We start from the raw sequence: 24,217 nt of genomic DNA, 5'->3' as shown, positions 1-24,217 counted from the left end.
GACTACTGGATGAAGTGAAATACTGGAGGTGGGCCTGAGGCTTTATTGTATGTTGTATGGCTCACTTCCTCTTCACTCTTTGTTTCCGAGTGTAGATGCATGTGACCACCCAGCCTCCTGCTCCTGTCACAATGCCATCTCTGCTTGCGGCTGTGTCTTCTTTGCTATGATTGACAGTATTCTCTGAAACTGTGAGTCTGAGGCCAGCCTGGTATGCATAGCAAGTTCCACATCAGCCAGGGATACACAGAGAAACCCTTTCTAAAAAAAAATTGAGAAAATGGTTTATTTATTTCACAAGTCCAGGTTGCAGTTCATTCTGCAGAAAAGTAAAGGCAGGGAACTTGAACTGGAAAATCACATCACACTCATAGTCAAGAGCAGAGAGAAATGAATGTATGCATGCCTACCATTCAGCTCACTTTCATCTCTTACCCAGTCTGGGACCCAACCCCAGGGACTAGCACCACTCACTTTTAGGCTAGATTTTCTCACATCAGTTAACACAACCAAGACACTCCCTCACAGACATGACCACAGAACAACCCAATATGGTCAGTCCCGCATTGAGACTTAGTTCCCAGGTAACTATACATTTTGTAAAGTTGACAAAGCTAACAAACACAGTTCCCTTAAACAGAATATTGGTAGAAAAATGGGCAGGGAAGACTATACTGATGAGATTTTAATCAGAAGTGAGGACATCTGATTGAAAATGGGAAGTTATCATCCTCATTATGAATGTCTAAAAGGCTGAATTATTTCTGTGTCCAAGCACAGTATGGAGAATAGAACTTCAGAGTGATGAACAGGTATATTTGGAATAAAAGGTCTCAGCTATTGTTTGGGTTGCTGCATGACTTCCGTTACTGATGAATAAAAATGAGGACATGACTGCTCCAGGGTGTGGTTGAGGAGAATTTTATTGTAGCTATGAAGGAAAGTTCAGTCCGAGGCATCTGGAAGGGTGCAGATTGAACCAGGCCATGAGAGGAAAGGGGGGGGGGGTGTCAAGAGAGGAAGAGAAGAGAGAAACCCAAAAGGTTCAAAGAGACAAAGAGACAGCAAGGAACTAAGAGGCCAAGAGAGCATGTGGCCAGCCTGGCTGGATTATAAAGGATCAGAAGTTCAGGGAAGGGAAGGGGAACCTAGCCCCTGGGTTGTGGAGATTTAGAATGCGAGTGGCTTGAGAGGTGCTGGGAGGAGCCACGGGTACTGAGTGAGACTTGTCCCAGGTTGTTTTTGGACTTGACAACTGGCTTCTAAGGAAATGCAGGAGGAAAGAAGGGACATAACTGTTAATGTCATCAAAATGGAAGTTGAAAGTAAAGATCTGGAAAATTCTCAGCTAACTGTGTAAAATATAAATACAGTACACTTTGAGAACAGCAAGTAGCATCCAAGCCACCTTACCTGGTAGATTTGGCTAGAAGGAAGCCAGGTGCTATTTATGAAAGATGTGGAAAAATGACCTTGAAGGCAATATGGAGATTTTCAAAATTTCCCTTACCATATTTTGCAAATGCATGGATTATTTTGTTCATATTGTTTGTGATGGTGGGTTTTTTGTTTGTTTGTTTTATTTTAAGGCAGTATCTCATTATATAGCCCAGGCTGGCCACAAAATAATAGTACTGTTTCAGCCTTCTGAGTGCTGAGATTATAGGGATGTCATGCCCTTGATGCAGAAAAATTTAACATGGGGGAAAGGGGTTAACGATACCAACTAACCTTGAGACTAAGGCCACCATAAATCTGTTTCTTCCTGCTGTTCTTGAGTCAGTGCTTACCTTCTGTCTACTGATGAAAAGTCACTAACAAATCTCAAACTATATGTTTCTAATACTCCAGGTCTTCAGAGTGTAGAAGCTGGACAGAAGGGTAGACTTCTCCATGTATATTCCAAGATCTCTCCAACATTCCTAAGGCCCAGGCAAAATTGTTTGGTAGGAGCAGAGCTATCAGAGAGACTCCCATTCCTAAGGCCTGGGCTACCTGTAGAGTTGAAGCTGTTGCCGTCATCAACAGTACAGTGCATGGGTGGTCCGTGGAAGAATGATCACCATTGATACCCCAGAGATACAGAGCCACCAGCATGCAGCCATGTAACACAGTTCTGTGGCAGTCACAAGGATATTTACTCAGTGCATGACAACTAAACCATTCGCTTCACCTCCGAATGGGTTTCCAACAAGTCTATCCAAGTTTTGTCAGCTTCAAGCATGGCCAGTATCTTCTGGTCAAACTGTCCCAGTATGGCCAGCAAGTTCAGCTAACTTTCTTTTAATATTTCCTTGCTTGCAATATAGATTCTTCAGTTTCAGTCCAGCTAGTGTCTGAAAACATTAAAAGAAAATTTCTAGAGGTAAATATTAATAACTTTTAAGTTGTGAGTAGTTCTGAGTAATGTCCTGAAATATACAGCAATGCTAGTCCAAAATTATTCCCCTCATATAATCTCATTATATAGCAGCTATGTGACATCATATCAGCCCAAGAAGAAAGATGAATGCACTGTACTGTACATATTGAGACAGAAAGAAACTGCTATAGTACTGTTCCTCTATTGTATATTGTTGTAAATCTCTTCTTGTGCCTAGTTAGCAAATTAAAGTTTCTTCAGATGCTGGCCACTGCTATTTCTTTATTTTCTTTATTTCTTATTTGTATTTTTGTATATTTTGACCTTTTTCACCCACCATTAAGTCATCCCCATCCCACTTCTGCTGAACCCGGGTTTCAGCAAGTTCCACTCCAACTCTCACTGTTTTATTTTTTTGTGTTTGTTTGTGACCTTATGACCTTAATTATGGTTACTTGAATGTACATGGGTGAGCGTTATTTTCTGAAGCATTGGCAACATCTCAGTGGCAATAGCTCTGAAGGCAATGACTCTTTCTTCCCCAGCAAGCCCTCAATTCCTCATAGTTCCTTTAGAAGGGTGGGGCCTCATTCTGGAATGTTGAGAGGCCCCATATTTTGCAGGTCTTGTGCGGATAACTACACTGCTGGGAGTTCATGAGCTCAAAAGACAGTATTCACAACATTACTTCCCATCCTCCAATACCTGTATTCTTTCTATCCTTTTGTGATGTTCTCCAAGTCTTGGATGGGTGGCACAGACATCCTGTTAGGGGGTGAGTATTCAAGAGTCACTTAGAAGTGGACCACTTAGAAGTATTAAACATCACCCACTGCAAAAAGAAGCTTGTCTGGCCAGCAGTAATCTTCTCTGACAGCATTACTAATCTGTGAGTATAAACATAAATATTTATAAGACAGCTTGACATTATATCCATATAACAAAACAACAGAGCAGTTCTCCTTCAGAGCCCATGACCTCCCCACCCATGGACTTTTGAGCAAGCTTACACTATAACATATTGAGCCCCTTCCTGGAGAGAGATCTTAAATGAAATCAGAAAATTGTTTGTTATAACCATACCTTCCATTCCACTCTTACACCAAGGACACATCTTGACTGACCGGTCGATATTGTAGATTACGGGATTCACAACTGGCTAAGACACTTTGCTCTCAGCCGCAAAGTTCTGGCTTAATTTTTTTTTCCTGGGGTTGGTTTGGTTGGTTGGTTGGTTGGTTTTGCAACCAAATGGTGTGTTGTCGTCAGCATTAGAGTCCTTCGATTTAGTTCTAATGGTCAACCAGAAGCAGGCCTCAGGCCAGCTAGAAACCTAGAAAGCAGGTATAAGATGTGCCGAAGTTTGTGGGAACTGTCAGTTCATGAATGCTGGAGGGCGGGGCGGAAGTTCTTTACCCGCCATCTTTCTTTCTGGCGCGGCCATAGCGTAGAGGTCCTGTCAGCTGAGGAAGTCTTGTGGGGCTCAGCCTCAGTAGCAGGGAGAGCTTCGACCCCAGGAGCCGTGAGCCGCAGGAGGCCCCGGGCGGAGACATGGTGAGCGTGAGGCGGGTGTGTGAGGTGGGCGGGTCTCCCCCACACTGCTGGCACACGAGCTGGCGGGAGCACTCAGTCCCTCTGCTTTCCGGACCGCGGGACTCAGTTGCACTGAGACCAGTTTTCCTGTCTAGAGCTCGGCCCACGCTGTGCCAGATCCCCTCACATTATGGTGACAGTCATAGGGTCCTGGAGGAAGCTTTTGCCTTTCCGTGGGACCGTGGGCGGGAGCTGCTGCGGTGCTGAGTCCCCGTTTCTGTGTTCCGTGGCAGTAGTTTTATGGCGTCTTTCCAATTCCTGGGAAAGGAACTCTATGACCTTCCCCTGCAGCCCAATGCTGTATGGAGTGGAAAATAAATCTCCATGTATCCCGGCGTTTCCTCGCACTGCCCAACTCATTAGAAAGAATGCAGTGTAACTGCTGTTGGAGTAGACTTGCGCTCCGCTCTGACGTCATTGTTATTGTCCTTTGGCGGTTCACATTACATTGGAGGAAGACTTGATTGTGAAAAGTATTGCAGTTGCAGTAAGTCCCAACTGCTTAAACCCTCCCTGCATTGCAGTGATTAGGCAGAAGGGGCTCAACGTTACTATTTCCAAATAAAGAAAAGCAATGAGGCACTTCCCCTCAGGTCATCCTGCTCTTTGGGTGACTATCATGGAAAGGTGGTGTGCTGATTTTTGCTGAGTGGATCAGAGATAGCAGATGGGAAAGAAGCAGCTTGGTTGGAGAAAGAACAGATCATTCAGGAAAGTTTGCTTAATAAGTATTTTGTTTTCTCTGTTCAACTCAGCCATATATTTTTGGGACATGTGGGCATTTAGGTTTTTCTTTTTTAAAATTTTGTTTATGTGTATGAGTAGTTTGCCTGTGTATGTGTATGTGCACTACATGTGTGCCTGGTGATCACAGAGACCGGAAGGGACTAGAGTTACAAAGACGGTTATGTGGGTGCTGGGACTCAAACTCAGTTCCTCTGGAAGAGAAGCCAGTGATCTTAACAACTGAGCCATCTTTCAAGCATATGACAAATGGGCATTTGTAAGGTTTTTGTCTGGACTGGTCATAGATTTAATGGGTCAGGCCTGGAAGTAACATCATCTAAATGTAAGGGAGGGAAATGTTTCTAAAGTACAGAAAGTGTTGTGAGAGGGAAGGTCAGTAATTCTGTTTGCCAGGATCACGTGTTTGGGTAAAACTCATCAACTTTAGCTATTTCTCTTTCCACCGGGCAAGCAGCATGCAGTATAACCAGAGTATAATTGATAACTTGTGTGAATGTCCGCATTGAGTAGTCTGAGGGAAAATTACCTCAAGAAAAGGATTTATCATTTTCGCAGTGTATTTATGAATAATCTTAAAAGTTTGTTAGTGTTCCAGATTCTATCTAGGACATAGGGATGTCTTTGGATTGTTTTTTCTTTTCTTTTTATTTTTTTTAATTAATATTTTTCTGAGACAGGGTCTTACTATGTATTCTTGCCTGGCTGACCTGGAACTCACTATGTATAGATCAGAAAGGTCTGGATCTCATGGCAATCTACCTACCTCTGCCTCCTGAGTACTGGGATTTAAAAGCATGCATGCATCTTTTCTTCTTAGCTAAACTTTTCAGGCAACATTTGACCTCATGCTAATTGGACACTTAGAGTGCCACCCTTTGATCACTTTAGGATGAGGAGAGGGATCAGAAGTAAACAGGTACCTTGGACTATCATCTGCAGTGGAAACAGTAGTGGAATTGAGCCATAAACCTGTCAGGATTTTTTTAACTCATTTATTTATATTTTATGTATATAAGTATGCATGTATATATGTATGTCACATGTGAGGCCATTGTCCACAGTGGCAAGAAGAAAGAAAGCATCAGACCACCTGGAACTGGAGTTATGGTTGTGGGCCACCATGTGGGTGCTGGCAACCAAACCTGGGTCTTCCTTAAGAGCAGCCAGTGCTCTTAACCACTGAACTTTCTTTCTCTTATCACTGCAACCCTTAACATTTGTCAGTCTCTCTCTCTCTCTCTCTCTCTCTCTCTCTCTCTCTCTCTCTCTGTGTGTGTGTGTGTATGTGTGTCAGTGTGTGTGTGTGTGTGTGTGTGTGTCTGTGTGTGCGCACATATGTGTCACAACATTCATAGGTCAGAGGGAGTTTGTTCTCTTTTTCCACTATGTGGGTTCCATGGTTCCAACTTAGATCCTTTAGGCTTAGGAACACACCCCTTTAGACATACTGAGCCACCTTATTGGTTGGAGCTTCTCAGGACTGAGCCAAGTGTAAGTGTCAGAATTGAATTGTAGGACATCTTATTGGTATTGAAGAATCTGTTAATGACATTGATGTCATAAAATGCCAGCACAATTGAGAATCCTCATCTAACTGTGTGTGTTTGGCCACTCCTCTGAATTGATTTTGTACAGGAAAAAGCTATTAACACTGAGAAGTAGGGAAATTTGGGTGCAGTTTCCAGAATGAAGTTTCCTAGATGCTCAGGGTTTCATGATTTACTAGAAGTGAAGAAGCACCCTGGCCTATACCTATGTAGTGACCATGGTTTCTTTTTTGTTTTGTTTTCTTTTAGTTTTTTTGTTTGTTTGTTTGTTTTTCAAAAAAGGGTTCTTGCTGTCCTAGAACTCACTTTGTAGACCAAGCTAGCCTTGAACTCAGAGATCCACCTGCCTGTGCCTCTGGAGTGGTGTGATTAAAGGCGTACACCACCACTGCCCAGCCAGTGACCATGGTTTCTAAGCTTAGAGATGGGTTCATCCTTGTGAACTGGGGGTAAAATGGGCTATTTCTCTAATCTCATCTTTTGCTTTCCTTGTAGAATTGTGTTTCTATAAAGTAACAGTTTACAAAAACATCTTTTTAATCTCATTCATGATTTGAGTATAAAATGGTGCTATATAATAAGCCTTATGTGTGGGCACACACTTGCAAACCATGCATTTAGAAAGTGAAGGCAGGAATGTTGTCATGAGGCTGAGGACAGTTTCATCTACGTAGTAAAGTCAAGTTCAGTAAGTGCTCCAGAGCAAGACCTTGCCTCAATACTCTCTCCTGTACTCCCCCCCACAAAAAATGGGAGATGTTCTTAGTAAAATTCTGAGTGAATAGGAAGCTGGGGTCTGAAGAAGTAAGAGAATAAGAGGATAGAGGATGTTCGTGGAGGCAATTCTCCCCTCCCACCTTCACAGAGATATAGACATTAAATTCAGTTCACCAGGTTTTCTTGGCAAGCACTTTCACCTGCTGAACACTCCCCCCTCCCCCACCGCCGCTCCTGTCCGGAGACAGGATTTCTCTGGTAGCCCTGGCTGTCCTAGAAACAGCTCTGTAGACCAGGCTGGCCTCACACTCAGAGATCCACCAGCCTCAGCCTCCCAAGTGCTGGGATTAAAGGCGTGTGCCACCACTGCCTAGCTTCTCTCTTTTTCTTTTCTATTTTTTCTTTTTAACAGTTTTACAAACTATCACTAGCCACATTTCATTTGGGTTCACCTCCTTTGAATTTTGGATGAAATAATAGTGCAGTTAATATGGATTTTAAAATTGTGGTTTCTTTGTTAAAATCTCTAGCACTTATGCTGGTATTGGTAGCTAAATTTATAATAAAACCAGCTCACTCCTTCTTTTCTCTACTTGTTATATAGGGCTTGTTCTGTATTTATTTTGGTGCTTATTTGTGTTTATTTGGTGATGTTCATAGTATTTTGTCCCTCTGCATTTTTGTTCCTTACACAGTGGGAAATGTAGGTGATTTCTCAACTATGAGTAGATTCAAATTTAGCAGGAAATTTTGTAGTTTATCATTTCACTTTCATTGGTGTGTATGGTGTGATTTGACAACACTGCAGATAATCTACTTAACTGTCTAGTATTAAACATAATAGTGAGACCAGGCAGTGGCAGCGCACACCTTTAATCCCAGCACTCAGGAGGCAGAGGCAGGCGGATCTTTGGTCTACAGAGTGAGTTCCAGGACAGCCAGGGCTACACACAAAGAGAAACCCTGTCACAAAAAAACAAAAATAGTGAACATAATTTATGATTGTATATTATTTGTGCTGATTACCTGTAACATTGAACATTTTTCCTACGTAGCTCGTTATGTTTGATGAGGCTGTCTTTTCCTGTTTACCCTCTTTCACCTCTGTTTTACTCACTGTTCTGTATGCATGGTACTGTGTTATCATTCCAAATTTAGCTGTATGTGGTTTTATAGTAAAGTGACGGATTTTTATATATTAAGATCCTGTTGGACAATCTTATTTCAATTGACTCTGGGTTTTTATTTGTTCTTTAGCATTTCTGCACAGGTTATGACGTCACTTGTGAAGAAAGCCAGTTTTACTCTTCTCAGTACCAGATCCTATATTATTTTTTGCCATGTGTTTTTTCTATACCTGTTGTTGTTCTTGTGGTTTTTATTTGCTAGTTTGCTTAGGTAAATGGACTCTACAAAATTAGTTTTAGATATTCTCTTAGTCCTACCTATTTACAATAATTGCTACTTGGAAGCCAGATGGTGTGGCATACACTTTTAATCTCATCACTTGGGAGGCATAGGTAGGTGGATTTCTCTGAGTTTGACGTCAGCCTGTTAGACATAGTAAGATCATGTGTTCCAAGACAGCCAGGGCTATGCAGAGAGACCCTGTTTCAAAAACAAAACAAAACGAAAACACTTAGTTTCAGGGTATAATTCCTGGGGTTATATGGATGGAATTAATGTTATTTGTTGAGGAATTATTCATATTTATTCATGATGTAGATCTGATTTACCTTTTTTGTAATGTCTCTGTTATGATTTCATGGCAGGATGTGTCTCGTGGCATAGATTAGTAATTGATACCTCTGCTTCTATACCTTGGAAGAGATTGTAGGTTAATGATACCATTTTCATGAAATAGGAGAATAAACTAATGAAACCTGTGCTTTGTTTCTCCTGTTGGGAACAGTTATTTCTTACTATTTCCATTTCTTTAATACATACAGCCCTTGTATGTGTTCTTTGTCTTCTTGTGATTTTATCAGTGGTTGCTTTCTAAGAATCATTTCATTTCATCTAATATTGGCTTTATGCATAGGAATTCATTAAATTCCATGATACTAATAATATTCATAGGATTGGCATAGGTAGCACTTTTTTCATTGCCCATTATATTGCTCATTATATCCTGTGAGAAAATACCTGTCAAGAAATAAAGGAAAAAAGCCAGGTGTGGTCGTGCATGCTTTTAATCTCAGTATTTAGGAGGCAGTAGCAGGGAGATCTCTATGAGTTCAAGGCCAGCCTATTTTACAGAGTGAATTCCAGGACAGTCAGGACTGTTACACCCTGTTACACCACCACCACCACCCCCAAAAAAAGAAGAAGAAAGAAAGGAGGGAAGAAGGTTTTACGTTGCCTTACATTTGGAGGGAACACAGTCCATCATAGCAGGAAAGGCACAGCAGTAGGAGTAGGAGGCCGGGTGGTCACTTTCTGCCCTGAGGAAGTTGTCAAGGAACAGTAAGTAGAGCCAGGATATGAAACCACAAGGCCTTCCCCTATGGAACTACTTCCCCCAGTGAGACTTAATCTCCTCAAGGTTTGACAACCTTTTCCAACAATGCCAACAGTTTAGAACCAAGTGTTCAATCATATGAGCCTATTGTTGACTTTTCAAATTCAAACTATCACACCAATATTAATTTGTATTCCTTTTTCTGTGTGGTTACTTCAATAAAGGAAAGCTTATAAATTCTTATCTCAGAATTGGACAATGTAGGCTTGGCGGGGAAAGGAAGTTGGGAAGAAGTGGGAGATGAGGAGTGGACTGAGGAAAAGTTGAGGATGAATATGATCAAAATACATTGTATACATGCATGAAAGTCTCAAAGAAGTAATATTCTTGTGGGTGGTCTGTGGGAGGAGGAGTGTAACCACAAGCGAGGTCACTTCGCATTCATACATGTCCATCTGCTGGAGCAGCAGAATTCTGATGAGGACTTCAGCTGAGTGTAGCTCAACAGTTTGCTAACAGATGGGAACAACAGGTGGTGGTGGTGCATGCCTTTAATCCCAGCACTTGGGAGGCAGAGGCAGGCGGATCTCTGTGAGTTCGAGGCCAGCCTGGGCTACCAAGTGAGTTCCAGGAAAGAGGCACAAAGCTACACAGAGAAACCCTGTCTCAAAAACCAAAAAAAAAAAAAAAAGAAAAGAAAAGAAAAGAAAAACATAGGAATAGGAACAATCTGCCCCCACCCCACCTCCATTGCCGTCTATACACAAAGCAGTCTACTTTATATAAGCATTCTGTTACCTGTGATCTTTTTTTAAAACTGAATTACTCCAGTCTTACTTGTATTTACTATATTCAGGGTACAAAACTGGAAAGCTTGTGTGGTTAACTTCTGAATTGGCAATTTTTGGTGATAGTGGCCATGCCTGTATGAGAAGAGGTAAACACTTTGCCTCCTTTCTCTTTGGCAGTATAGATCAACCTGGTGATGGTCAGGAAAAGAATGTTACACACTGCTTACCCTGATTTCTTCACTGTCCATTCTGAAACCATACTATCAATGGCAGCAGACTGTGCCCTCCCACTCCCATGAAGTAATCATGCACTGTGTGACTATTTCCCAGTGGGATTGCATTTGTATTTATGGACCATGACCACTGTATGACCCCTTCTGACACTTCAGACCCTGAGGGCTCCGAGAACACTACTAGGCACTTGTCCTCCTTCCCAGTCAGTGCTTCACTTCTTCGCGGATTCTTTCCTTGTTTCTCTCTTCCCTTGTTCCTCTAAGTGGCCTGATTCTTAGGATAGTGAATATCTTCATTCCAGATGAGAAGCAGGATTGCAGAGCACTTTATTCAGTGCATAGCTTTAAGCCAGTATTGGATTCACTCAGTGGAGAAACTCCCAGCTCTCTGCCTTCCCACAGGGGGGCATCGTAGGTTCACACTGCTACCACAGCTAAGAGACTCCTTGCTGATGGGATGGATCTGGGCAGGGTCATTTCACCTGACTGCTAATATCCTAATGGAATAGGTAAAATTCTCAGACTCTACTTGGAGTGGAAGGACCAGTCACTTACTGTATCCTGTAGAAAGTATCAGGGGCCAGACTCTGCCCACTGCATCACGTGCAAGCTGTATAAAAGGTACATTAGAATTCTATGCATTTGGAGTAGGATTAGTTCTTTAAAAACTGCCAGTCATAAATTGCTTATGTATCAGTTTACATGACCAAAATAGTTCTAGAATTACATTACATTATAAATTGCCTTCATTTTGCTTTTCCTTTGTCCGGATTTAGTTTTTGAATATTGGAAGTATACAATTTATATGGGATCAGATGCTCCTAAGAATAGGCCTGTGAGGCTACAAATAATTTGGGGTTTCTTTAGACTGTATAAAGGTATTTGCTGGTCTCTGGTGTGGTGTGACCAATAGAAACACCTTATACTTTGCTTTGAACCTCATTCTGGAAAAGTAATGTGCCTTCTTAGTTGTCCTGTGTAGATTAATATGATGAATTTGCATGCTTTGAATATATATCAAATCATGGTATTGAAGTGACTAGCACATTACTTAGCACATGTGTGTGGAAATTTTGTATGAAAGAATGAGCAGAGTGCAGAAGCATATTACATGTCCCAGGGACATCAATTGACATAAAATTGCATACATTACCACAGACAAGCTAATGATTTGACACTAATTTTTAATATATTTTTACCTCACTCTAAGGTAAATGCTTGGTTAGGGCATTAATACTCAGCTTTGGAGATGTTGGCACAGTGCTAAATGAGTAGTCGGTACTTGATAATGTTCAGTGGACATATTTGCAGTGTGTGACACACTTCAACTGATTCAGTTTTCAGTGAGCATGGATACTATAAATCCAAATGCACATTAAATCTTGTTTTCTTAAGATAGGTGCAGTGATGATGCATACTTTTAGTCCCAGTACTTGGGAGGCAGAGGCAGGTGGGTCTCTGAGCTTGAAGCCAGCGTGATCTACAGAACTACTTCCAGGACAGTCAGAGTTACAAAGTGATTCCTTGTCTCAAAAACTAAATAATAAATTAATTGAATTAAAAAATCTGTCCTTGAAATTATGGCATCTAAAATATTTGTAGAAAACCCTTGTCACGACTGATTTGAATGTTTGTATTTTCTTTTGCCTTTGCCTTGGATGCTGGCTTGTACTGTCTCTTCATTATATGTGATGTTGATGGGATATGCAGCTCTGTGCAAATCAGAAGAACTCCTCAGTGATTAATTGTTCAGAGCCATTACATGAACTGTCTGGTTAGATTTGGCTGGGTGTAGCAGTTATTGGACTTCAAGAGATCAAAGGACTTCTTACAAATATCTTCTGAAAATAGCAAGTGCTATCTATAATCCTAGTCAGTGCATCTGTACATTGCCACAGAGCAAAATAAACTGAAATTGGCAGCTATGTTTTATATAATCACTTCTGCAAGAGCCCATTTTTAGATACTAATATTTAAACATGGTTAATTCTTATTAATTTGTTGGGATTGATTATTATTAGTGCAAATAGATAATTTTAATTTCCCACAAGTACTATTTCACTATTAATGGTTTGAAATAGCCAATAAGCAAACCAGTTTGAAATAAAATATGAATATGTGCCATTGTATTATAACACTATATACTTTCTTGATAAACTTTTAAAAAATGTTTTTTGTAGCATGTGTTGTATATGTTTATAGTTTATGTAGTAAATATGGCCAAATGTTTAAAACAAAAAACAAAAACTTGCTTCCCTGGAGTTCGCTGCAGGCGGGCGCCTCCGAGACTCATCTTACAGCTCCGTGATCACAGCCTCTTCCCCGAGTAGCTCTCTACAAAGCTGGGGGCGGGGCTTTTGAGATTCTTCCAGTTTCAGCTTTCCCAGATCCCAGACACATTGTTTATTGTTTTCCAGGAGTTTCATAAGCCTCTGCCTCCTTTTTGGAGGGACTGTTCAATTAGGAGGAAGCTACTATACAACACTCTTCATGGGGCGGGGGTAGAGGGGCGGGATAGGGGGTGGGGGGTGGGGGAGGTGGGGGGGATGGGGTGGAGTAAATTTAATTTAGAGGCAGCCTGTACGTTTTGAATGGAAAACAGTGATCATGCAAAGTTCCCAAAGAACCCACTTTTCATTCCCAGCTCTCAATTATACTGGTCTCACTTTACCTCAGGACAAAACTGTGGCTCTCCATTGTTAGCTCCTCCAGCTCCTGTTTTCCCTTTGCCCTCTTGTCTTTAGTGAGCTTCAGGCAGCACTATGTAGCCCTCTCTTCTCCAAGAATGGGCGCAGGGAATTTCTGTTGGTTTTTAAGGGGTTATGAGAGGGATGAGACTTATTTGTTCCTTATCAACCTTCCTTCTCTTCTTTCTTGCCTTATGTTTTCTCAGCACATTGATATGACCATAGGATTTTTATTCTTTGTAAAGATTTATTTTCAATATTATTATTTGGGGGTAGGGGTTGGAGACAGGGTTTCTCTGTGTAACCCTGGCTGTCCCAGAACTGGCTATGTAGGCCAGGCTGGCCTCAAACTTAGAGATTCACCTGCCTCTGCATCCTGAGTGATGGGATCAAAAGTTTATGCCACCACACTTTGCTTTATTTGTGTGTGTGTGTGTGTGTGTGTGTGTGTGTGTGTGTGTGTCTGTTTATGGGTTCAGGGCCTGCTGAGGCCAGAGGTGTTGGGCCCCTTGGAGGTGGAGTTACAGGCAGTTGTTTGCTGCCCAATATAGGTACTAGAAATTGAACTTGGGTGTTGTGCAAGACTAAAGTGAGCTCTTAACTGCTGAGATATCTCTTCATCCTCAGATTTTTATTCTTTAGCTTGTTGAGATGATGAATCATATTCTTGATTTTTAAATATTTTATCAGTCTTACATGTCTATAATAACTCCAAGTTTGTTGTTGTGTTTAATTCTCTTTATATATTAAAAAATGGAATTTGTTATTGTTTATTTATTTTTTCATCATTTTATCTAGAAAAATTTATGGTTTGTATTTCTTGTACCAGCTTTCTGGGTTTGTTTTTTTAATTTATGGATTTTGGAAACAGGGTTTCTCTATGTAACAGCTTTGGCTCTCCTGGAATTCACTTTGTAGACCAAGCTGGCCTTGAACTCACAAAGATCTACCAACCTCTGCCTCCCAAGTGCTGAGATTAAAGGTGTGCACCACCATACTAGGCTTTATGACTTTTTTTTTCATTTTGGTTTTTATATAATAATAATACGGATCTCTAAATAACATGTTAGTGTTACCGCTACTTAGACACTGTAGAAGAGATTATATATGTTTGGTGTCATTTTTTCATGCATTCAATGTTAAGTAGAGTGAACCATTGAGAAGACATGAGGTTTACCCTCCCTGCTTTGGACAGTTACTACTGCAGTGTCCTCTCCATGCGCTCCACTAATACCTTATGTGAGCTCTTGTAGTCTTTCTTCCCAGAATCAGTCTCTTTCATTCAAGTTATTAAAAGTGAGGATGGGGGTTGGGGATTTAGCTCAGTGGTAGTGCAAGGCCCTGGGTTCAAGCCTCAGCTCAAAAAAAAAAAAAAAAAAAAAAGAGTAGAAAATTGAGGATGGAATGGTTCTTAACACTACTGTCTGGTTCTTTTAACATCTATGGTATTAGTAGGGGCATAATTTTCATTCTTGTTATTAGTGATTTGTATGTTGTCTTTATTTTTATCTGAGACAGTATTTCACTATGTAGCCTGAGCTGACCTCACACTCACAACAGTCCTGCTTCCTTAGCTTACTAGAGTGCTAAGATGATGTGTGAAACATTGTGCCCAACTTGTGTTGTCTTTTATTTAGCTTATCTAAGTAAAATTTCTATATTGTGAATAATTCCAAAGAACCTGCTTTTAGTTTTGGTAATTACCTCTATTGATTTGGAAATTATGATTTCATCAATATATTCAGTTCTTATTTTCCTCTCCTTTATTAAAGATTATCTTGTTTCTATTTCGCTGATTTTTGGAAGTGCATGTTAAAAGATTGAATTGAGATCTTTTTTTAGTGTATACATTGACTACTTTGTTTTGTTTGAGATAGAGTCTCACTGTATAACTCTGGCTGTCCTAGAACTCACTCTGCAGACCAGCCTGGCCTCAACCAGAGATCCACCTACCTCTTCCTCCCAAGTGCTAGGGTTAAAGGAGTGCACCACTATGCCAGTTTTGTATTCACTGCTTTTAATTCACATTGCTTTTTCTGCATCCTAGAAATGGTGTTTAGATAATACCTTACGAATCTATAATACTGATGTAGTAGTTCATGAATTCCTTTAGGTTATATTTATCTTATGTACATAGCAAAATTGATTGATAGGTGTATATGTGCATGCATGTGCATGCACATCGTGTTTTGTGTTGATTTGATTTGCTTTCCCCCTGCCACCCCGGGATTTGAATTACATCTTTCTATGCATGTATTCCTGGCCTTTAGAATTTCTGCTAAGGAATCTGCTGCTGTTGTGATAAGTTTGTCTTTAAATGTGCTTGTCACTGTTCTCTCTTGCAGATTTTAATATTCTTTCTTTGAACTGTACTCTGATAATTTAACTGTAATGTGTTGATTCTTTTCTGTTCCATGTCTGTTTTTCTAAATACCTCTAGTGCCTGAGTGTGTGTTATTTACAAAATCTAGGCAATTTTCTGCTATGTTTCGTAAGTAAGCTTCAATCTTTTGAATTTTTTCATGTGTATGAGTAACATGTCTGTCTTTGTAACACTGTGATGGTTAATATTACATTTAAGGTTTTAATTACTATGTGCATGCCTGGTACCCACAGAAGCTACATGAGGGTGTTGGATCCCCTGTGACTAGAGTTGCAGATAGTTGTCAGCTGGGAATCCAATGTGGTTCTGTATGAAAACAGAAGAAACTTATTTTAAAAGATACTGCTGGACTAGAGAGATAGCTCAGCAATTAAAAGAATATCCTGCTTTTGCAGAGGACTCATTTGCTTCCCAAGTCCATTAACCCTAGCTGCTCCAGAATCTGAACAAATGATGCGTGTTCAAACCCAGTGTGGCTTACAGAGTGAGTTTAGACCAGCTTACATATTTCAGTGAGACCTTGTCTTAAATAAAAAGTAAAAAGAGGGTCATGGGTACAACTCGGTTGTAGAATGCTTCTTCTGCATGTATGAAGCCCTTGGTTTAAATGCCAGCAGAGGAAAAATACTCAATAAATAAAGAATAGTACAAAGTAGAATGAAGAAGGAAAATAGAAATAAAACAGTTGGATGAGAGGAATGGCTTGGAGATTTAGCTCTTTGGTAGAGTGCTTGCCTGGCAGGCAAAAGGGTCTGAGTTTATTCCCAATATCACAAAAGAAAGGAAACACTGAAAAAGACAAAGAAGAGAGAAATTACCATTAAAGACTTTAAAAAAGGAAATGATTTTAAGATCTATTTTTTATTTATATGTATGTATTTGTCAGCATGTTTGTATGTACACATTTGTGCAAATGCCTGTGGAGGCCGAAGGTGTCAGAATCTCTGGACCTGAAGTTATAGGTGGTTGTGACCTTCCAGTATAGATGCAGAGAACCAAACTCATTCTTCTCAAGAGTAGGAAGTGTTCTAACCACTGTGCAATCTCTGCAGCCCCAAAATTATTTACCTTATTAAGAAAAAAAAAACTAATGAGACAAACATAATATAAAAAGAAGAATAGGTGCTGGAGAAATGGCTCAGCAGGTAAGACCACATACTGCTCTTGCAGACTCATTTGATTCCCATATGCACGTTGGGTATCTGCAGATGGCCTGAGACTCCAGTTCCAATGGAGTCTTATCTCTCTAGCCTCCCTAGGCACCTGCACTCAAGTGCACGTACCCCTCCATGTAGGAGTGTGTGTGTGTGTGTGTGTGTGTGTGTGTGTGTTTTGTTTTGTTTTGTTTTGTTTTGTTTTGTTTTGTTTTGAAGTGGGATAGACAGAGACCTAATGCAGTGACAGATGTGAGTTACCACCAGTCTCCAGAGTGAGGTACTATTCTCTGGCTTCCACCTAAGGCAGGTGGGGTGTAACTCACCACTCCTGTTTCCACTGCACACTATTTTACTTCCTCCAGGGGGGCACTAAAGAACTAGCCTTGCCCCTTCTTCTTTTGCTCCTCCCTGCCCTCCCCCCAGGTTCTGGTTCCATCTTTTCCTCTGTTCACAACTACCTCTGGACAGTTGAATTGTTTTTTGTGCCATTCTGGGACACTACCATTGCTTCTGCTGCAAGCAACAAACCTTCATCCTCCTATTCTGACTACATTCTCCTCTCAGACACTTCAGGGAAGCGGGGGCTGGGGAGCAGCAAGCTGTTTACTACCCACCCCAGGGAAGATGGGGCTCTGCCACTTTAATACTGGAGCAGAGTAAATGGGAAAAGTATATACGGACCACCTTCTCCCCTTGTTCTGGGGGTAGGGGTGGTATTTGTCCCACCTAGGGGTCACCATATTTGCAGTTATTTGAATAAAAATAAGTAACCTTTTCTGGGCAGGATATGAGGTGTGGAGTGGTATCTTGAACTCATTGAGTTCCATCTAAAATTTGTGACACTATTCCTATTATTTCATTGTTCTTTGGCACTATGCATTTTTCTTAAGTAATGTTATTTCCTTAGTAAATTACTCTCCAGAATTCCTGTGGTTACTTGGTAAGAAACCAGGTATAACCAACCTCTCTGAAGTTTTCTCTTAGTACAGGCACAGTAAGTATATTGAACTCCATAAATAACAGGTTACGACAAAAAGTGATAAATAACATCAGAGTAGCTCAATAAAGATTCTCTTCCAGATGACACTTTAGGATGATCAAATAGTCTCCCTCTGGTGAACATATTGGAAATTTTCAAGCATTTAGAGGGAAAGCAGGGATTAAGCTAATGGTACATTGTGTACAGAAACTGTATGGGAACATTTTAACTCCCAACCTCTGCTTAGATCCACCCCAAGAGCAAAAACCAGCAAAAATCAAACTTTGGTTTCAGTCATTTCTAAGAATATGTGGACTGAGTAAGGAGAGCTAGTGTTAGCTATGTGTGCACTAAGTGGCAGGACTGTTGTGAGAATCCATGTGTATCAAGTACAATTGGATCCAGTAGCATAATTGATGTTCCTGTTGCTGCACTGTTATTTATTCAAAAGAGTTCCAATCCAATACAGGAATTGCTGGGTAAGAGGGAGAGAGTATGCATGGTGAAAAAGAGTGTCATGACCTTTGAAGGACACAGCACCCTGTAAACTTCTTACTGAGTGCATCTACATTACAATGCTATGAATCTTACTCTTCCTCCTCATGTGGGATGTTTTAGGACTGTCTAACTTTTGAGGATGTGGCTGTGAACTTCACCTTGGAGGAATGGGATTTGTTGAATCCTTCCCAGAAGCAACTCTACACAGATGTGATGCAGGAAACCTTCAAAAACCTTGTTGCTATAGGTAAGGATGAGGTTATTTCCTCACTTAACAATGAGAGAGCAAATCTGTCTTACTCGCCAATGCTGCTCAGTGATTTAGAATACCAAGGTGACATGTGGTGAATATACCAGGCATAGATTAGTTATACCATGAATTTACAGAAGTTTAATATTATAGACTTCATAATGTTGATTTTTTGTGTTTTTGTTTGTTTGTTTGTTTTTCTGGCTCTGCATTTTAGGACAAACTGAGGAAGGCCAGAGGATTGAAGATGATGAGCATATTAGGAAAAACCTAAGGTAATAATCTGTCCCTCCAAATGAGAAGAATGTTGCTCAAGCATGTGGGAATCAAAGGTAGAGAGATTGCTCAATAGTTAATAGCCCTGGTGGTTCTTTTAGAGGACCAGGATTAGATTGTCAGCACCCACCCACATGGTGGTTCATAACCATCTATAATTCCAGTCCCAGGAGATTGGATGCCTTCTTCTCGCCTCCTCAGGCACTGTATGAAGGTGTTACACAGACATACATGTAAAGCACTTGTACACAAAGGGAAATTTTTCAAGAATATAGAAATGACTAGAAATTTTAAAAATAGGTCAACCAAACAAATATGCCCAACTTCAAAATAATTTAATCTCAAATAATTTTTAAAAAGTCATAGATGATTTGTGACATGTAATACACCACCAAGATGATAAGTTGACTTTCTGATAATCCATTATACACAAAATTTGTTTCAAGTTCAAAATTATTTGAAATTATGTGGTCTAGACCGATAGATGGGTCAAGTAGTAAGAACACTTGCTGTATAAGTATTAATACTTGAATTCAGTGATCCCCAGCACACACATTTAAAAAAAAAAAAGTGGAGACTGGACTGTCCCTGGGGCTTACTGGCTATCAGCCTAGCTGGGAGGATGAGAAAGGTAGCATGAGTTCCAGATTCAATAAAATATCCTTGTATCAAGGGGATAAGATTGAAAGTTGTAGAAGAGGACACCTGGGATTCTCACTGGACCTTCTAATGCACACACACACACACACACACATACATTTACCATATAACTCATAATCAGGACCGATGAGATGGCTCAGTAGGTACAAGTCCTTGCCACTAAGCCTAATGACCTGGGTCCTTCCTCAGAACACATATAGTGAATCAAGAGAACCAACTCTTGCAGGTTATCCTATGATATCTACATTGAGGTAGTAGCACATGCATACTCACTCACCTATAACCACACACACAAACACACAATAAATAGAAGATAGATAGATAGATGATACATAGATAGATACATAGATAGATAGATAAATGTAAGGGGTTGAGGATTAAGATCACCAGTACTGTTTTGAACAGAACCTGAGTTTGGTTCATTCCCAGCATCCTTGTACTCTATCCAATTCCAGGGGATCTAAGCTCTTGCCTCTACAGGTACCACAGTTATGTACACATACCTTCTCTCTCTCTCTCTCTCTCTCTCTCTCTCTCTCTCTCTCTCACACACACACACACACACACACACACACACACACACACACACACACACTTAAAAATAAAACAGGGCCGGGTGGTGGTGGCGCACACCTGTAATCCCAGCACTCAGGAGGCAGAGGCAGGTGGATCTCTGTGAGTCTGAGGCCAGCCTGGTCTACAGAGCTAGTCCAGGACAAGCTCCAAAGCTACAGAGAAACCCTGTCTCAAAAAAACAAAAACAAAAAAAAAATTAAAAATTAAAATAAATAAATAAAACAGATCTTTAAAGTTTGTTGTAAATACAAAGAAATATTTTTTTTAAGTTTAAGTAAATAATAAAAGTGAAAAATGTATGACATTATCTTTAGGCTTTGAGTGTGAGGTGTATTTAAAAAATTGAAAAAAGGGCCAGCAAGATAATTTAGTGGGTAAGGCTCTTTGCTGCCCAAGGCTGACAACCTGAATTCATCTCCCAGATAAAGGCGGAAGGAGAGTACTGACACCACAGAGCTCCCTCTGCCCTCCACACAGCTCTCCCTGCCTGTCTAGTAATAATAATTTAAAAGTTTGAAGGAATTTCTTCTTTACACTGGTCACTGGTTCTCCTCTTCAAAATAGCATGTATATTTCCAAATATTTCAAAATCCCAAAGTTTTTCTGGAAGCATTTTTTTTAAAGAAGGTTTAAAGAGAGACACCTTCAGGACTGACTAATTACAATTATAGCAGTAAATGGTAATGAGTTCAGGGCCAGCTTTACCATCACATCAAGAAGCAAGACTCCATCACAAATGAATAATGAAAAATAAGTAAATAAACAATCATAATGACATGGGCATTCAGTGGTTACAAAATAGTTACTTGGTAAACATGTTAACATCTATAAATACCAGTATCTTCATGTATAGATAGTCTCTAGAAACCCTGTAAAACATTTAGCCCATTCATGTTAAAGAACTTTGATGCTGCAAAATATAAACAGTTCTCCTGACAGGTAACTTATAAACAAAATTTAAGTAATGTGCCTTCTACTTTTTACAGAAATGAAGTGGTGGAATTATTGTATGAACCCAGTGAAGGGAGACAATGTGAAGAAATCTTCAGCCAATTTCCAGTTACTGTTGTGAACAAGAAAATCCCTCATGGAGTAAAACTGTGTGAAAGTAATTTATGTGAAGACATACTTATTGGTCTCCCACCCCTAAATATGAATAACCCCATTCAAACAGGACATAAACCATATGAATATGAAATATATGAAGACAGAGACAGTCTTTATAAATTTAGGGAATCTAGGAAATCCTTTATGTATCCTGAATGCTTTCTAAAGCATGAATATAATCACACCATAGACAAACCATATAAATGTCAGCAATGTGGAAAAGCCTTTTCTTCTTCCAGTAAGGTTCGGAGACATGAAAGAACTCATACTGGTGAGAAACCCTACATTTGTAACCATTGTGGGAAAGCCTTCCCTAGTCGTGGTTCCCTTCGACGCCATGACAGGATTCACAGTGGAGAGAAACCCTTTGTTTGTAAGTATTGTGGGAAAGCTTTCACTGGTCAAAGTTCACTTCCACGCCATGAAAGAATTCACAGTGGAGAGAAACCCTATGTATGCAAGTACTGTGGGAAGTGTTTCATTTCTTCAAGTACCTGTCGAGTACATGAACGGACTCACACTGGAGAGAAACTCTATGTTTGTAACTTGTGTAATAAAGCTGTCACTACTCGTACTTCCCTTCGAAATCATGAAAGAATTCACAGTGGTGAGAAACCCTATGTCTGTGAACAGTGTGGGAAAGGTTTCATCTCTTCTGGTACCTTTCGAATACATGAGCGAATTCACACTGGAGAGAAGCCCTATAAGTGTAAGGAATGTGGTAAAGCCTTCACTATACAGAGTTCTCTTCAACGACATGAAAGGATTCACACTAGGGAAAAACCCTATGACTGTAAGGAATGTGGGAAAGCTTTTAGTGGTTACAGTTCCCTTCGACGCCATGAAAGGATTCACAGTGGAGAAAGACCCTATGCATGCAAGCAGTGTGGGAAAGCCTTTCCTGCTTTGGGGGATTGTCAAAGACATGAGCAAATTCATACTGGTGAGAAGCCCTACATATGTAAGCAGTGTGGGAAAGCATTCACTCGTTGTGGTTCCCTTAGAATACATGAAAAGACCCATACTAGAGAGAATTCTTAAGCATAGAATGTTAAAAGGCCTCGTTATTGCATATCCCTTCTATAAATAACATGACAGTGTTTATGGAAGAAAACAAGACAATGAAGTTGTGAGGGCTGCCATTAGTCATATTATTAGATTAACAAACATAAAAGAACAAACTAAGAATGCACCCAATATCAAAACTTGTACAGAAACATCAGAAAGTTGATTGTAAGAAATAGTTTTAAAATTCTGAAAATTCTTCAGGTAGTGGAGTACTACAACTGTGCATTATGAAAGGTTCAATGCTCCAAAAATTACATATCCTAGAAGGAATATTCTAAAAATTATATTACACTCATTAGTTTATTATTAAAATGGATATATGAACTATTTATTTCTAAGTTTAACTCTTGTAAGTAAATGGTGACATGGCATAATTCTCTGAAGTTTGCTTAAGCAATGGGGCAAGGGTTAATAGGTACTTTTTTTTTTTTAACCATTTTTCCTATTAGTCTGAAGAATTTTGGTTGATTGAATAGTGGAATGGCCTTTTGCGATGTAGCTATAGCACGAGTGAGTTGGCAATAGCTTACAGTACTAGGGCAAGGTTCTCTAGAAGAATAGATTTGCTCTAAATTGTCATCTAATATGATACTGTTTTTCTCCTGAGTCTAGAAGTCAAGGGAGGGGAGGGGAAATCATCCTTGGAACTTACTAGCAAAATTTTTGCTTCCTGTTCTGTTGATCTTATGGTTCAACAAACGGATGTCCTTCCACTGGGAGGAACAACTATTCCTTTCAACTGGGAGCTAAGACACCCACACACACCCCAACCCACCCCTGTTTCCTCTAGGCTCTTTGTACCCTTGATTTAACTAAAAACAGTTATTGACACTGGAGGGGGGCGGGGTGGGGGTAGGGTCGGGAGATGAGACTACAATTCAGCAACGGAGATATGCTAATTTTTTTTTTTTTAACTACTTGATACAAATTAGAGTTAACTGGAAACAGAGAACATCAATTGAGGAGTTGCCTCCATTAGAGTGGCTGTAGGCAAGTCTTTGGGGATTTTCTTGATTAATGATGGGTGTGACGGGGCTCACTGTGGGTGGTCCGCTAGTAGGTAGTGGTCCTGTGTTGTATAAGAAAGCAGGCTGAGCAAGCCATAAGAAGCAAGCTAGTAATTAGTCTTCCTCCATGGTCTCTGCTTCAAATCCTACTTCTAAGTTCTTGCCTTGAGATTCTACCCTGGCTTTCTCAGTGCTGGACTATAAAGTATAATCCAGAACAAACCCTTTTCTCCTCAAGTTGGTTTTGGTCAGTGTTTTAGCAACAACAGCAGCAACTCAAACTAGGACAAGAGGAAAGGAAGACTATTCTTGGATTCCCTTAGTATTGCCAAGTCTAGTGATCAAAACCCATAGGAAGCTACAACTCAGTCCAAACAGGGTAATAAATGGCTCAGATACTTCAAGAATGAAATTGAGAGTTACTTCTCAAGGTAAAGAATTAGCTAATTTGGGTGTATGGTGTTTTTATTTATTTACAAGGTTTTTTTAATACTAAAATATTTAAATTAAAATGTTAAAAACCAAGATGCTTAGTGTGCTTGCTGAAGATGAGGAAATACAAAATGACACCAGAAAAGATACTTAGAAATATGGTACACTTGTGGGGCCTCACAAAAGTGAGGATTTCCGATTGTTTTCTGTCTTATTTTGTTAAGAATATATATGCTGGGCATATGCCTTTAATCCCAGCACTCAGCAGGCAAAGGCAGATGAGTCCACAACAGCCCGGGATTCGTAGTGAGACCCTGACTGAAAAACAAACAAAAAATATATATGTTTATTTTTATAGTGTGATGGTTATTGTTGATTGCAACTTAAAAAAAAAAATCTAGAAGCACCTGTGAGATGGGCCCCTGAGCTTGCCTGTGAGCAGTTATCTTGATTGCATAAATAAGGTAGAAAGATTCACCCACTTCTGGAAGTGCCATTCCCTGACTGGGACCCAGGAATGTATAAAAGTGGGAAAAGTTAGCTAGCTGAGCACAAGCATACATGCATTAATTCATTGCTCTCTGCTTTTGACTGTGGATGTAATGTGAGAAGATGGCCCAAGTTTTTGCCATGTTGACTTCCCCCACAGTGATGGAATTCTGAGCCAAACAAACACCTTTTTCTTT

General features: G+C 40.1%; 1 protein-coding gene and 1 long non-coding RNA gene across 7 annotated transcripts in view; one reads left to right on the top strand and one right to left on the bottom strand.

Moving 5' to 3' along the window:
- The window catches only part of LOC118571690 (zinc finger protein 136-like), a 75,206-nt gene extending 51,321 nt beyond the window's left edge, over positions 1–23,885 (top strand). For 5 of the 6 annotated variants that reach the window (XM_036170911.1, XM_036170913.1, XM_036170910.1 and 2 more), the window contains 3 exons: positions 18,276–18,402; positions 18,623–18,680; positions 20,904–23,885. In XM_036170911.1, the coding sequence (XP_036026804.1) occupies positions 18,369–18,402; positions 18,623–18,680; positions 20,904–22,065 (1,254 nt within the window). In that variant the 5' untranslated portion in view covers positions 18,276–18,368 and the 3' untranslated portion in view covers positions 22,066–23,885. Of the gene's footprint in view, positions 1–3,796; positions 3,917–18,275; positions 18,403–18,622; positions 18,681–20,903 lie in introns of those variants that run through there. The other variant, XM_036170907.1, reaches the window with a different exon arrangement.
- Positions 1,618–4,000, bottom strand: LOC118571697. Its single transcript, XR_004943383.1, has 3 exons — positions 3,446–4,000; positions 3,068–3,249; positions 1,618–2,336 (listed from the first exon to the last, which is right to left on the bottom strand). It is a non-coding gene; the product is annotated as an uncharacterized LOC118571697 (long non-coding RNA).
- Positions 23,886–24,217: the final 332 nt, after the last annotated feature.

The sequence above is a fragment of the Onychomys torridus genome, chromosome 21, assembly GCF_903995425.1.
Source record: "Onychomys torridus chromosome 21, mOncTor1.1, whole genome shotgun sequence".
NCBI classification, from domain to species: domain Eukaryota; kingdom Metazoa; phylum Chordata; class Mammalia; order Rodentia; family Cricetidae; genus Onychomys; species Onychomys torridus.
This window is presented reverse-complemented; position numbering and strand designations above follow the sequence as displayed.